This window comes from Atta cephalotes, assembly GCF_000143395.1.
Source record: "Atta cephalotes unplaced genomic scaffold scaffold00058, whole genome shotgun sequence".
Lineage (NCBI taxonomy): Eukaryota > Metazoa > Arthropoda > Insecta > Hymenoptera > Formicidae > Atta > Atta cephalotes.
In genome coordinates this window covers 1,084,979-1,099,998 of record NW_012130122.1, presented here as the reverse complement: position 1 = coordinate 1,099,998, position 15,020 = coordinate 1,084,979, and the positions used below count along the sequence as shown (strand labels likewise).

General features: G+C 29.8%; 1 protein-coding gene across 1 annotated transcript in view; it reads left to right on the top strand.

Moving 5' to 3' along the window:
- LOC105623524 (myogenic-determination protein) overlaps positions 1–15,020 on the top strand; it is a 77,912-nt gene that overhangs the window by 42,540 nt on the left and 20,352 nt on the right. The window contains exon 4 of the mRNA XM_012204916.1: positions 65–143. Coding sequence (XP_012060306.1) covers positions 65–143 — 79 coding nt within the window. The remainder of the gene's footprint in view (positions 1–64; positions 144–15,020) is intronic.

Genomic DNA, 15,020 nt, shown 5'->3' with positions numbered 1-15,020 from the left:
AGAGAGAGAGAGAGAGTGTGTGTGTGTGTGTTGTGTGGCTCTACATTCGTTCTCTTATTTACAGAATGGAGAGTCGCCGCAGTACGTGACGGACAGACTTCGGCAATTCTCGGATCCTTTGGCAAGGTTTCAACCAATTAACGGTGAGTGGTATTACTCGCATTCCACCCTGCGTACGGTTGCTTACAAATTTAGGTTCTCGGGGGAAGATACTTAAGGCCGCAACACAGATTTTTGCATAACGCATAATGTATATAAGCGAATTAATCAATCAGAATACTTCTTTTGCTTTTATTTCATAGAAAAAAAAGGATTTTGATTAGTTGAGATGTTATGCATTGTGCGTTATGCAAAACTCTTTATTGCGGCCTTTAACGCCGATCTTCCTTATTCTCTAATATTTCTTCCAGCAACCGTAACTAGAATTGTATGTCCACACGTGAATTACATAACAAAGAAATGGTACTGATTATTGCAATGATAATTTTGTTCCTTTAATAATACTGTGACAGTGGCGAGAATATTTATGATAATCAGTTTAAACTTGGATACTGTAACAAATATGATATTAATAAAAAAAATTGAATATTACATTTAAATATTGCGATTAAATATTAATCTGGGTTATATGAAGTTTATGATAATAGAAAAAAAGTAGACATTTTAAATTTATTTTTATCTTTTTATTTGTGTGTTTTGACTGCGTTCAGAGAACGCGCTATCAGCGTTTTTATGTTGTTCTATTTTTATTGTTCATTATACATAAAACAACAGTAGAGAATGATGTAATAGAAAAACATTTTAAAATTTTTCTTATTTTTGTGTATGTTTTGTCGATGTTACATTTTGTTACTGGAAGTTCTGGTAATTAATACTGCAGTTAAAAGGAAAAATTCATTACCATTATTATTTATTAAATTAGAAAAACTGTTATAAACTAAAAAGGAACTTAATTTGCATCCGTCTTTACCAATTATTTGATCCTTAAATTATGTCTCATATATTAAATTACGTCTTTATTCACTCTATTATTATGGAGCACACATGGCACAGAAAGATTGTTAGAGAAAAATCGTATGGTATCTTTTCTGCGGCACGTATTCCTTTGCAGAAGAAACAGCGAAATGATTAGTGCACCGTGTGTCCGTAGTCTCGCAAATTCTCGCTCATGACTCGTTCTGTCACGCAAAAAATCATCAACATCTGCATCGCATAAGGCAGCATTAGTACACAAGTCGTTATGCAGCCTCATGATTGAAGAACCCATAAGATCAAATTTGCGTTCGTTGTCTCACATGCACATCGAATAAAAATAGATCATATTTCCGTAAAAATATATGGACACACGTGTAACTTTTTGGTACATGTACGTGATGCTTTAGGCAATCATATACTGTGTTCTTTTTTCAAAACAGATTCTATAACAAGATCAGAATTACTTTTTACTGAATAAAACTTTAATGGAAACACTATTTATCGCTTATTTATAATTTTTGATATTTCTTCTATTTTAATTAATTGATTAATTATATAACTCTTAAATTGCATTTGTAATGATATGTAAATTAAATTAAATTTGTTTTTAAGAATTGAGAAGTATTATGTAAATTAAATTCGAGAAATCAAAACTTTATGGTAAATTGTTAAGAAAATGCATATTGTATTGCAGATTTTTCAAGCCTATTTAAATTGTGATGATAAATACCTAAACTTGAAAGTAATAATAATATTTATTCAGATTAATATTATCAAACTTTATGTATATCGCTTTTTTTAAGACACAACTTACATAAAACGTGTTTTTGAGTTATTGTCGTGAGTGAGTTAGATAAACATTACTGTCCGTTATCAAAGGTGAACTAATAAAAAAAAATCATTAAAATATTATAACTCAAAGAAAATGATTTTAAAAAATTGTTACAAAAAAGGATAACTTTTTAAGAGTTGTGAATGACAAAAATGACATTTGATCACACATGTTAAGAATTTTTTTTTATCGATTATATTTGATTGGTCAATAATTTTCTGTTCAGAAAATTCAGAAAAAACAATTTTTCCCTTTCCTAGGAAACTCAATTTTTTTAGTCTCGTCACTTTTCAAGTAATAGAGCCATATGGATCATAATATCTCTACAATACAGTGATATCGAAGATATTATCGGCAATTATAAATCAGATGCAAAAATAATATTTCATATCGTTACAATTGGTCGCGTGAATTCATCTAAAATAGTTTAACGGTGCGCAAACAGAAGCGATAAGACTCAGTTGCGACCGAAATTTCCGTCGTTTCCATTTCCTTTTCAAACTGCTGCCTCATCGTAGTTACTCAGGGAGCATTTCCAGAGCGAAGGCAACAGCTTGTGCGAATATTATCGTTAGAATCGTACGTGTCGCGTAATCTTCGGGAGCAGAGATGTACATACCGACGCGCGTCTTACAAAGTAAACCGACACGGATGATTTAAAATGGCGGGTCACTTGAACGTACCTCGGCAGGTATTTTTAAGCAGATTAATGTTGGACACGAGACGGGGCATTAAGCAGATCGGTATTAATGAGTTTTGTCATCCTTGAGTGACATCCGAGTCTCCGTTTGGTTACACTCGCCGCTATAGATAGCCCACCCATGCGCGCTTCTGTGGTGCAACATTTCTCCCCACGACCATTCGCACGCGAGCGTGCGTAAAGACGATATATCGTGCCTACGAAAATCTTCGGATGTACCTAGAAACTAACGAGATTATCTGTCGCACTTACTGTGCTAAAAGAGCAAGGCGAATTGGCTCACAGAATCTGAATAATCGGACAGAGTGTCATTTCATTGATGTCGAATGTAAAAGCAAATAAAATGAGATAAGAAAAAACGGAAAAGACTGTTTATACTGAGATTTGATGAGAAAATATATACTTGTGTGTACTTAACCAAATCTTTGAATTTTCTCTTTATACCTGAAGAGACAATTTTGCACGAAAGAATTTAATGAAAGAATACTAATTTTTTTTATTTCTCTCGTAAAAAAATTGAGAAGATTACTTTAATCGAATCGAAATATTTTCGTAGATTTGATTTCTATTCTTTCTGTATCTTATTTAATACATTTCTTCTGTATGATTTACTTTGTACATTCGTTGACGTAAAGTGGAATATAATTCACTCAACTACACTCTTCGTCAATTACGAATAAAGAATTTTGATAAGATTCTCTGAGATTTTCAGTGTTTATTAATTTCTTGATACTGCAGATGTTACAGAATTTTCCACGTTTAGAGCGTAACATCTTTTATATTTTTAAATTCATGATAATTTATTGCTTCTCGATAAAGTACTCAAGTTAAAGGCTTCTATATTGTCCGGTTTCTAAAAACTTTATCTCGGCTTTGAAATTAAAAACTTGATTCCACTTGTATGCTTTAAATTCTATTAAAAGTTTGCACAACGCCCTGAAAGTGAAAGGGTTGAAAAAATGCTTTGTCGCATCTGGTGCCTGCCCGCCCTTTCCGTGTCAGTAGTAAAACGTATATATACCGTGAATAAGCCTGATACCATAAAGGCAATAACCTCCATCAAGCTAGTATTGTGAATCTTTATTTACGAAGATACTTTATAACAGACTGGTCATTTCCATTTTTACTTTGTTTATTTAACATAGAAAATATCAATAGATATTTGTGTTTTGAAGGAAAAAAATGATTTGAAGAAGAGCTTTTAGATGAGATGAACATAAAGGCATTTGAAGATTCAACATTCGTATAATGGATTCGAGCAGATACTTGATATCCGGCACAGAGACTATAAAAGCAATAAATCCAATATGCCATTATACTTGACTTTGGTTGGCTTTTTGATACCACACATATAAACTCACACTTTGTCGTATGTGTATTGAATATTTGCTCTTTTAATTTCCTGATGTTCGTCAGGTGAATGATAAATCTTTGGAGACTTTGATATCAAATATATGTGCGATCAGTTTATAGTCTTATTTGAAATAGCAGAAAGAAATTATTTTCGTGATGAAAGTTAATTAATATTTGAACATATATAACATTTATTTATCACATTTATATTTAAATATATCATATACATATGTAGAATGATTTATTTTAATCTCAATAGGCAAATATTTTGAAAATATACAATTTTACAAAAAATATTTCAAATTAAAGTTATATAGTGTAAAGAGGAATGTCACTGTTGTACGTACATCTTCCTTTAAGCTATATAATTTTTTGTTTGGAATGTTTTCTTAATAAAATTGTATATTTATATATATTGGACTATGCACCATGTTCTGTCTCATTGCACATATTACATATATTTTACACTTTTTTGCGTCATGCACAAGTGCATTTCTAAAACACATTTCTTGTTAATATTCATTTTAATGTCGAGTCTTCTGTGACATTCGATTCGATTAAGGAATTTAATAGAGTTGTGAAGTACATACAAAGATTTCATCTCGCGATATTTTCGTCGATTATCTGTCGTTTGCTACCTATTTTCAACGTTTATCAATCACGCAATCCGCAATACGGAGCTGAGATTAATCCTGCTGTCAATAGCTTGCGGTCAGGTCGCTTTCCGACAATCGATCCTCTCGGCACACCAAGTTCTCGCGTGCATGATATACTATCCATCTCCGTCCGTCTGCTTTTTCGAATGCTTCTCTCTCTGTCCCTCGCTTCTCGACAATGCCACAAAGACGATGCGGCGTGATGCGTTTTGAGATAAATTATTCGGGAGGCAGGAGACCGCGCATTGGAGGGCGCGGCCCTATTTTCCGGTCGACCGCCTGTGCAATTTCGATCGCTGGCACGCCAAGAGAAGCTGCCTCGATGCTACCACAATGCGGCCTCGATCTTCGTAATTGACTTCCCATCCGAGGTCTCCTCTGACACTTCGTCAGTCTGTAAATGCTCGCATAAAAAGAGAAAAGAAGAAAAAAAAAAGATTATTCTGTCGATCGCGTCGAAAAGACGTATGCCGTTGTCAATTTCCGTGAAATATGCGGCCCGTCTCTATTCATTGTTTCGCTTAGGCTTATTCGACGAGATGGCATTTATTTCGAGAAATTATTGCGTTATCAAAACTAGAGGAGTATGAGAGAAATATAGAAAATTGTTGAATGGGAATTTAAACAAATTAGACCTTAACAGACGCGTTATAATACAAACAAGAGTACGTTTAAGTTATTTGCATAAAATTATATATATTGGGTTGGAGAAAAAGTTTCTTCGTATTTTTAATTCAAAATTGTATATACAATATCTTCGTAAAAAAATGAATGAAATTTAAATTTAAAAAAAAGGTTTAAAGCTTGAAATCTCTACTTTCGAAAGGTTACTATACTTTTTTGAGTTTCTGTAATTTTTATATTTAAAAAATTACAAGCTGAAAAAGGTGAAAAATTTTCTTTTCACTTTTTTCTTTCATGTGTCAAAAAAAATTTATATTTTTTACTACCTATTGTGAAAGCTTGAAGCTTTCCGTACAAAATCATTTTTTAAAATTATTTCTATGATTTTTTTGTTCCTGAGTTATTCGCGAGTTAAGTAAAGGAGCATTCTGACTTCGATTGCTTATAATTCCGATAAAAATCATCATCCCGCAATTAAAAAAAATAAATTCTTAAAGCTGAACTTTGCTCTAGCATTTTTTTAATATATTTGTAACGAAAATTTCGCAACAAATGAAAAACTTTTGCAAAAAAATTTTTTTAAATACGAAGAAACTTTTCCTCGATCTAATATTTATGAAATATATAAGACGAAATACAGAAAAAGTTTTTCTCATAAGATTAATCAATTATCTGCCAAGTCTTAAAATTCGTAGCTTCTTTCGTTTCCGATATGTCTGTTCTTATTCAACATGAAGATATAATTAAGCCTATTCTACAATTGCGTAAGTATTGCAAGTGATTATAGTTGCAAGAATTGACTCGGTCGAATATAAAAAGAATATTCAATTGTAATTGATCAACTACAACCGTACGCTTACACAATTGTAGAATGGATTAGTTTTCTCATAGCTTTATATAGCTTTATAATTTTATTATTATTATCCCACTTGCAATGCTATTGTTCGACAGATTTATTATGCGTAACAAATTAGGACCAATTTTTAATTTTATTATATAAAAGGATTAATATTTGCACGAATTCACTTCGCATGCGTTTACCTGATTCCGAATTGTAGTCGTTTAACGCGAAGATTGCTAAAATTGCTCAATTTAATTTATTCTACTCTATTTTAATCTTAATTATAATAAAATTATACATATAATAAAATAAAACATATCACAATAGCGATCACTCATATGCGCCATAAATCTTAACAAATTTATTTCTCCTCACGTAACAGTATGTTTCTCAAACTCCGAAAGACATTCATTTACTATGCATCGTTAATCTGCTCGTAAACGCTGAATATTGCTCGTGTAAATGCCATTAGAACTATCATCATTAAGATCAAGAGCCTCCTAATGCCTACACTCTGCCTACACTTAATGCAAAATGGAGCGAATATCGTTATGGGTTAGTTGATGAACTCTTACATTAATTAACTTTGCACGCCTCTCTCAAACTAAGATAACACACGATAAATTATTAATATAAATTAAAAAGTTGCATTAGAGAAATGTAGTGATGAACGTAGAATGTTTGTGAGAGAAAAGTTAAGATCCAAATCTAATTAAAGATGTATAATTAGAATACGCACGCAAATAAGTAGAATTTCCTGTATATCATCGAGCAAACGTCTACATATCACGCATGCAGGCGACCTCTTAGGGTGGCGGTGTGTCGAAGTAACTAGCGGACTCTTACATATGTTCTATATTAAATTATTGCGTTTATGCGACACTACCCTCGTACTAGCGAAGAAGGGACGAGAGAGCGAGAGAGAATACGAGTAGGAAGAGCGTAAGAGACCGAAGAGCGGAGAGCCGACCAGTACTTGGACATTTATCCCCGCAGCTATTTCCGTAAGACACTTGTAATGTTTTCGTTTTTCCTCCGTGCCGAAAATGCGGCGGGATTAATTGGCCTACATTCTGAAAATAGATGAGCGCTACGGCGTGTGCGTGTACGTGCGTACCGCGCGTGTATATGAGCGTACGAGTCGTATGAGATGTGCACGCATGCACGTTGACCGGCGTTGAACAGTTTGTTAAAAATCGTTATCGTCTACAGTCGACTGATTTAATTAAATCTTAACTTTTGAGTCTGCACGTGTATACAGTAATATAGCTAATTAATCTCTATTGATTCTGTATTTGTTGAAATACTTTGCTTTAATGCAAAAGACACTATATAAAAAAAAAAGACACATTTATCCAAATTTGACTTTATTTCGTTAATTTCTCCTTTTGCATTGACAAAATTATAAAAAATACACTTTTTATAGTTATATTCATTTTACTATTTGGTTTCCTTTTGCCCATCCGAACAGTAGCAGAGTTGTATCACTGTCGACAAGTTGTCATGATATGGTTACTTCGGGTGTGTGAATGCTTCAACCATGCCAACTCGCATCACGTGCACTGTGTACATGCTTGCTCTGTAACAGCTTGCGAAGAGATTCTCCCTCAATCAAGTTTGCTCCGCAGAACGTATATATGTAGCATTTTTGTGACAAAATCTATTATTGAAATAATAAATTATAACGTAAATTTGTTGCTATGATATCAACCATATATCGATATATATGATATCGATATATATATATATATATATGTACATTGTATCGAGTGTCGTTTATAATATCATCACAAATTAAAATCAGATTCCACTAATATAAGATTAAATTGGCCGATGTTCATAATTCGTTCTTATTTTAAGATCATCTTAAGATGATATTGTTTTATGATTGACTTATGATATTTTAAAGACACTACATTTAAGACGATCTTAAATATAAGAATCCACTGTGAATACCAGCCTTTAATTTCAGTTTAATATACTGTTTATCTTTTTCTAATTCTTAATTGAACCGAGATTAAAATTAATTTTACATGATGGGACTGAGCTTTTAAATAACATGACAATAGAAACTGCAAAATGCAATGACTTTGCAAAAGATATTTAGCGTGATTTTTTTCAAATATCCCCATTCTTCTTTGATCATATCCGTAGCTTTTTCAGCGATCATATAAACAGGTATATTTAAGTGCGCCGATACAATTTCAGGCATAATGGATGCATCCGCCACTCGTAATCCTTGATACCAATCACCTGCAAAACGTTGCATATAAACTCATAAATACTTTCACGTCACAACTCTAATTATTATATATAAATTATTATATATAATATTACGCGTAAATACTCTAGTGTTCAAATAAATACTTTTAATTTAGGATCGACGACAGCAGTTGGATCTTTTTTGCTCCCATTTTGCAAGTTCCAGAATAGTGAAAAAGCGAGGAAGTCATGATTCTTGACGCGCATTCCCAATAAGCATCAGAGTCATATTCGTAATCATTGCATTCAGTATAAATAATATTTGACAATTTAGAATCAAATGCCTGCATCGCTTTTGTCCGACCAATATTTAATGCAGTTCTAATATCCGCGATCATAGTTTTGATATCATCAGGATTATCGAAATAATTTGGTACAATATCTGGTTTAACATTAATGTCATTAGCTAATAACATTATCTGACCACGGCTTTTTGGTTTTAATAATATTGGCCTAAGGGACCAATCATGTCCATCACTATATTTCCATTCTTGACGTAATGAATCTTTATAATTTAATAATCTTGAAAGAATAAAATCTTGTATTAGTGGACCACTAGCAAAGATTAATTCGATGTCTAGTAGACTATTACTATTTTTCTGATTATTTTGTGTTAATTAAACCAATGGCTTCTACTTGTTAATGGTATTGTCTTTATAAGACAATCCGTTATCATAATAGTCAATATCCGACTTCAGTTCCGGAATATCCGTTGTTTTCAGCTTTTTAAAATACTTGACAACATCATTGTATCCCCAACCCTCGTTTCCCATTTCAGCCACCGATAATCATAATCTTCAGCATTGGCTCCACTAGCTGCCATGTAATTTAGCACGCTACTGCCGATTATTTTTCCCGCTGGGAAAAAGCAACTGTTATCTTTCATACCAAGACAGTATTTGTTGGAAGGCCTAGTTTTGTACTTCCAATTGATGTTACTGTCCAAAGATAGGATTGGTGCGATCGTAGGAATGTCCATGAAAAAGCTTTCGTGAAATTTAGCTTCAATCAGCAATATTTTGACTTCAGAAATTTCGCTTAATCTTACCGCTATTGCAGCGCCGGCGGTGCCGGCACCAATTACTATGAAATCGAATGTCTCATTATATTGTGGTATCATATCCGATACTTCTTGACTTCGAAAATGTTGATTTTGCTCCAAGAAATTTAATGTTTTATTACTCATCAGATTAATTATATTGCTCAATTTGATTCGCTCATATTGTTACCGTAAAGTCTGTGATAATTTGGCAGTAGTTGTTCGTGAGACTGTAGTAAACTGATCACCACGAAAAAGACTTGTTACCTTGCTTGATATATTCAAATATAGCAATTGGTACGTGAATATTTTTGAAGCGTATCTAAGCAAAAGAACGAATAGTGTATGACTCGATGATCGTTATATGTACAGTAGAACTTTGTTTGTTCAAACATGTTGATAAGTTATCGAATGATTTGAATAATAGATGTTTACTAGTTTGTTTACTAGTTCTACTAGTTCTACTTGTCTACTAGTGTTTAGAGTTCTTCCTTCTAGTATTTATTACTTTCGATAATTGAAACTGACATTATTAACTCTTATTAAGGAGAAGGTGACTAGTTATCGAATGATTCCTGTTCGTGCAAGTTTCTTCGCGTCTTTCGGTAATTATAAATTATATTATAATTTATTATTTTCCAAATTGAAGTGCCAATATTTATTCTAGAAAATTGAAAATATGTTGGTGAATTTTTAGAGATTTTTTGAATTATTATTAATATCTTCGATTATTATTAGATTGCGAATTGATTATTTATAGAATTATTTATTTATTTAGTAATTCGCCGTTATAATAACGATGCTAATATCCAAAAGCCGATATGCAACTCATTTTTATTTTTGAGCATTTCGAAAATTTCGATAATTAAATGATAAAAATGTACATTTTATCATTTAATTATACTTCTTCATTCTGTTTAAGCATCATATGAATATATATGCTTAAGTTGTTTTTTAACATTTTATTTAATTGTATAAATTTTGAAATAAGTTATGTTAACAAGTTATGTTATTTTTTAAATGTAGTACCATTGTAATAAACATGTTGACAGTGCAATTTCTTTTTTGAAGTTTTTATATCGAAATGGTTATTCGATAAGCTTTGTTCGATTGTAGCCTTATTGCTAATTTATGTTGCTATAAATTTTTGATAGCGATCTATATGTGGGAAAAGTTATATGTACGTATACACTTGCATACATTTTGCAATATTAACTGCAATATTTTTTGGTATAATTAAGTACATCAATATAATTTTAGACATGATAGATGCATCTGCAACTTATAAATTTTGATATTTGAATATCAACCTTGAATATCAATTATTTGAAAAATATCAATTCGAATTCAAACAATTTTGAACTCATAAAAACTTTCACGTCACATTATTCCTTATTATTATATTACGTGTAAACTTTCTAAAATGTTTTACAGCAAATTATCTTCTTGCATATAATGTTTCAGAATTTTCAGGATTTTCGGATTGCCTTTCTTGTGAGAACGTGAAAAAGAATTCTAAATCTTGTTTAACATGTTTAAATAAAATGCAATAATAATTAGCTTTTGAATATTTGAAATAAAATGCAATAATAGAAAATATGCCTAGATGCTCAATATGTATACTTGTACTTTTAAGTCCATATCTTTTCTATATGTGGCTGTTAATGTATACTCTGCTATAAGGCTTAAATTTATGGAGATTTTAAGAGTCTTTTTATGAGATTTTTTTGTAGACCAGTTCTTTCTTTTATGTAACAGATAATTCTTATTGTCGTATGTACAACACAGATAGAAACACAAAAAAATATTCTATTATAAAATCTCATGGTCTTTTAAATTCTTTATATAATATCTAATATTCTATTTTTGAATCTTCCAAATTATTAATCGAGTATTGTGTATTATTTACTGCTTTATCTATATAAATTTTGAGAGTTTTAATTTCTATTGAACAAATCTGATGTTTTTATTATGTGACATTATTACTTGCAACATTTTTTTATAATAACCAAACATTTATTTCTTGTAAAATATTACAAATTGCATGAAATGAAAAATTTACAATTTAAAACTTTGAAATTTATAATTCAATTTTAGAATATGGACTTTGCTTATTATAAAGAAATATAATATACGCTTACAATGAGATAAAAACGTTATCATATTGTTATTTAATTTACAAAATAAAAATATTCTAAATAGAAAATTAAAATGTGAATCTAACAGCGTATAAGTTTAACCGCTTATTAATGCGTAAATTATACAAAGTAGTTTAAAAGTTCGGAAACAACCAACATCAGAAAATAAACTATTTTTTAGAAAAATATTTTATATATGCATATGTAAAATTTGTAGAATTTTATTACAATAAGTAAAGCATTATGTATAGCAAGGTAATTGTGGTCTAGAAAACTTTGTTAAAGTCAAATAAAAATCAATTTGAAAATTTTAAGTAAGAACTTCCATTTTTTTTTGCAAATTTATAGCTTATTTCAAAAGCTTTTCAAAATAATATAATATTTTTTTTCGTTAAGTATTTTCCGTGTGAAGTTTGAAAGAGTTACCAACATCGTCGGCCACACATTCAAATAACTTATCAATCATCATTTATTTGTGCAAGTTTGTTGGAACATGTGTGCTTTGCAATAACTACAGTTTTACAGTTTATGTCACATATACGCTCCAATAAACTTGTACAAACAACTGCGCATGCATATTTGACAGTGACAGATTAAACATTTTGCCGCCTCTAGGTATCAACATTTAGCCATCCCAGGTGGCTTCATTAATTTATAAATTTGATAAAAAAGAAAATGGATAAAAAAATGATTTATATCTTCGCATTAGCTAGTAAAAACATTCAATAATTCTTAAGTATAAATAATATAAACATAACACACTTTTAACTGTATATTTAAAATATCGTTTCTGATAAAATATGCTCGATGTAACTTATACAAAAATGTTAGATTAATAAATTAAAAATTTATCTCAATTATATGAAAATTTTCTGTCTTCAAAAATTTGCCGTCCTAGGCAAGTGCCTTATTTGCCTATGCGTTAATTCATAACTGATTTGACAAGTTTACTTGAACGTGTGTAGTTGATCTTAGCTTTATCTAAGATTTGATTTTTGTTTATTAGGCACGTTCAAGTCGTATAAAGCTGCTAGCATTCTCACTGATTGATTGAATATGATTGGTTGGTTACTTTATAAGTAACAATCAATCATGTTCATTTGCTCGGCGAATAGGTTAGCCGCTTTGTCGACTTGAACGCGCCCATTAGCTAAAATCTTTTGAACGTTGTTCAGAGTTTTAATCTTGCAGGTTATATATAACTTTGGTAATTCATACGTCAAAAATAAGATCAATGAGAATTGTTTTTCTTATTTTTATTTTTATACAAAAATACTCATCGGAACAACATCTATCCTTTTTTTTTATCTTGAGAAGTAAATTTATTATCAAACACAACTTTATAAATTATGTAATTGCTTTATGTATATTTAATTTACGCATTAATAATTGCTGATGCTCACCTACATATTTCTTTTGTATTTAATTTGTTCTTGAAGTCAAATATTATTATTTTGTTTTAATTTTTTTAAATATTATAAAAATAACTGATACTGAAAAAATTCATTGAACAAAAATTGATTACTATTATTTTTTATCTTATGTATTTTTTGTATATTTTTATGTAATGTACTTAACAAATTGTTGAAATAAACACAATGACGCAAATATAAAATCGATAAAGATTGTATGCATAAATGTAGTACATAAATTTTTCTATTTTTTATTAAAATCAGTTAGTATTTTATAATGGTTATATCGCAATACTGCAAGTATAAATAGGGACGATCTAGTAGACTCATTTTTCAATTTTATACAAATTTATACAGATGAAATTAAGAAACTTATCGAAAAAATGAATTCTACACCAGTTATTACATACATTTAATTATCTAATAATACATATTTTAATAATAAGGGGAAATTAATAACTATAATATGAAAAAAATGCATTTTTTTAGTATATTTTGAGTCAACTAGCTCCGGAACGAGAGTGAGATGATTAATGGTACGAGGTAATTTGATTGAAGATTTTAAAAATAAAGATTAATGTATTTTAAGCTACATCTTTGACTACATATTAATAAAACTTTTATAAAAATATATTTTAAATACAAATATTCGCTTCGCAGAGCAGAACAAATTTGTTCATTTCATGCAAAAACAAATCGAATGCGCCTAGTTTTATCGAGATTGGACGTGAGGGAAACTTATAACATTTACCACTGAGTAAATTTCTTTAATGGAATGAAATATTAATATAAGTAGTACTATAAAAGTCGTCACACTAAATGAGTCATATAGCTCCATGTTGTAGTTAGCTTACTCTCCTGTTCATTTTTTTAAAAACATTAACAGCATACGATACAAAAACATAAATAAAAAAAACTGTTGAACTTTATTAAGTAAAAACTATACTGACTATCTAAATAGAAATTAAACATCTCAGACAATTATATACGATTATAAAACAAAAATTTTAAGAATAAAAATATTTACTTACATGTACGGTTTTTAAAAATTGTAGCGTAACTTCTGACAGATGTATTCGCAACGAGATGTTACAAATTGAACGGCAGTCGCTGCTATGAGTGCTCAGACACATTCATGCGTATCTTACATATTTTGTTTTTAACGATCCTCGATTATTACTCCTATAAGCTACAGTGCATCTATCATGGAAAAGTCGATATGGGTTCCGATCGGAATTATTCCGTTTTCCTCAGAAAATACAATAGAAATCTAGGGAATAATTGAATAATTCTGATCAGAATCCATTCCGATTTTGTTCCATGATAGGAGCCTTCATCCCGATCTTCTCTACATTACATCTTTTTGGTTAGTAAATGTCGATTATTTCATTCACAAGAATTTTTTCTATTATGATGATCAATGCATTTTTAAAATACTCTTGTTCCGTATTAAATAATATTGTACAATTTTTTTTAAACTTTTAGAAGTGGCTTAAAAATAAAAAATATAAATAATAGGGAGCATACAGGCACATATATAATATAATTTTAATAATAATATAATTTTAAATATATAATATAATTTTAATAATAATAATATAATTTTAAATATATGACTTTCGCTTAAAACATCTAACGCTATGGTTGTATGCTCCTTATTATTTATATTTTGTATTATACAAAAATTTATTTTAATAGTTACATATATGTATATTAATTAACTGCATAGTATGTCATCAAATTAATTAACATTTAATCTACTTACCGATATTCAAGATATTATATATAGAAAAAAAAGAAAACATAATATAATTGAATTAATTGAATTGCAGAAATGGAACGGCGTTAAAGATGCCGATTTATGATTAGACTTCAAGAATTTTTTTGTCAATGATTTTTGTCTAATAAATAAAATGTTTAATTTGTTCTATAGAAATTTTTTGCAAATCATGTTTTCACAACATATTTTCATTTCATCTGTTTAAAAATATTTTTTAACTACTCTATATATATAATGTAATTTAAAATTTTAAATTATATAATAGAATATTAAAACACTTTTTATTTTCTACATATCCTTTGTCATTTACAGATTTATGAATTTGACTGACACTTGAATTATTTACTTAAGTCTTTTCGAAAACTGTATTACAAATATATCGTATTTATACGTTTATACTATTATCAT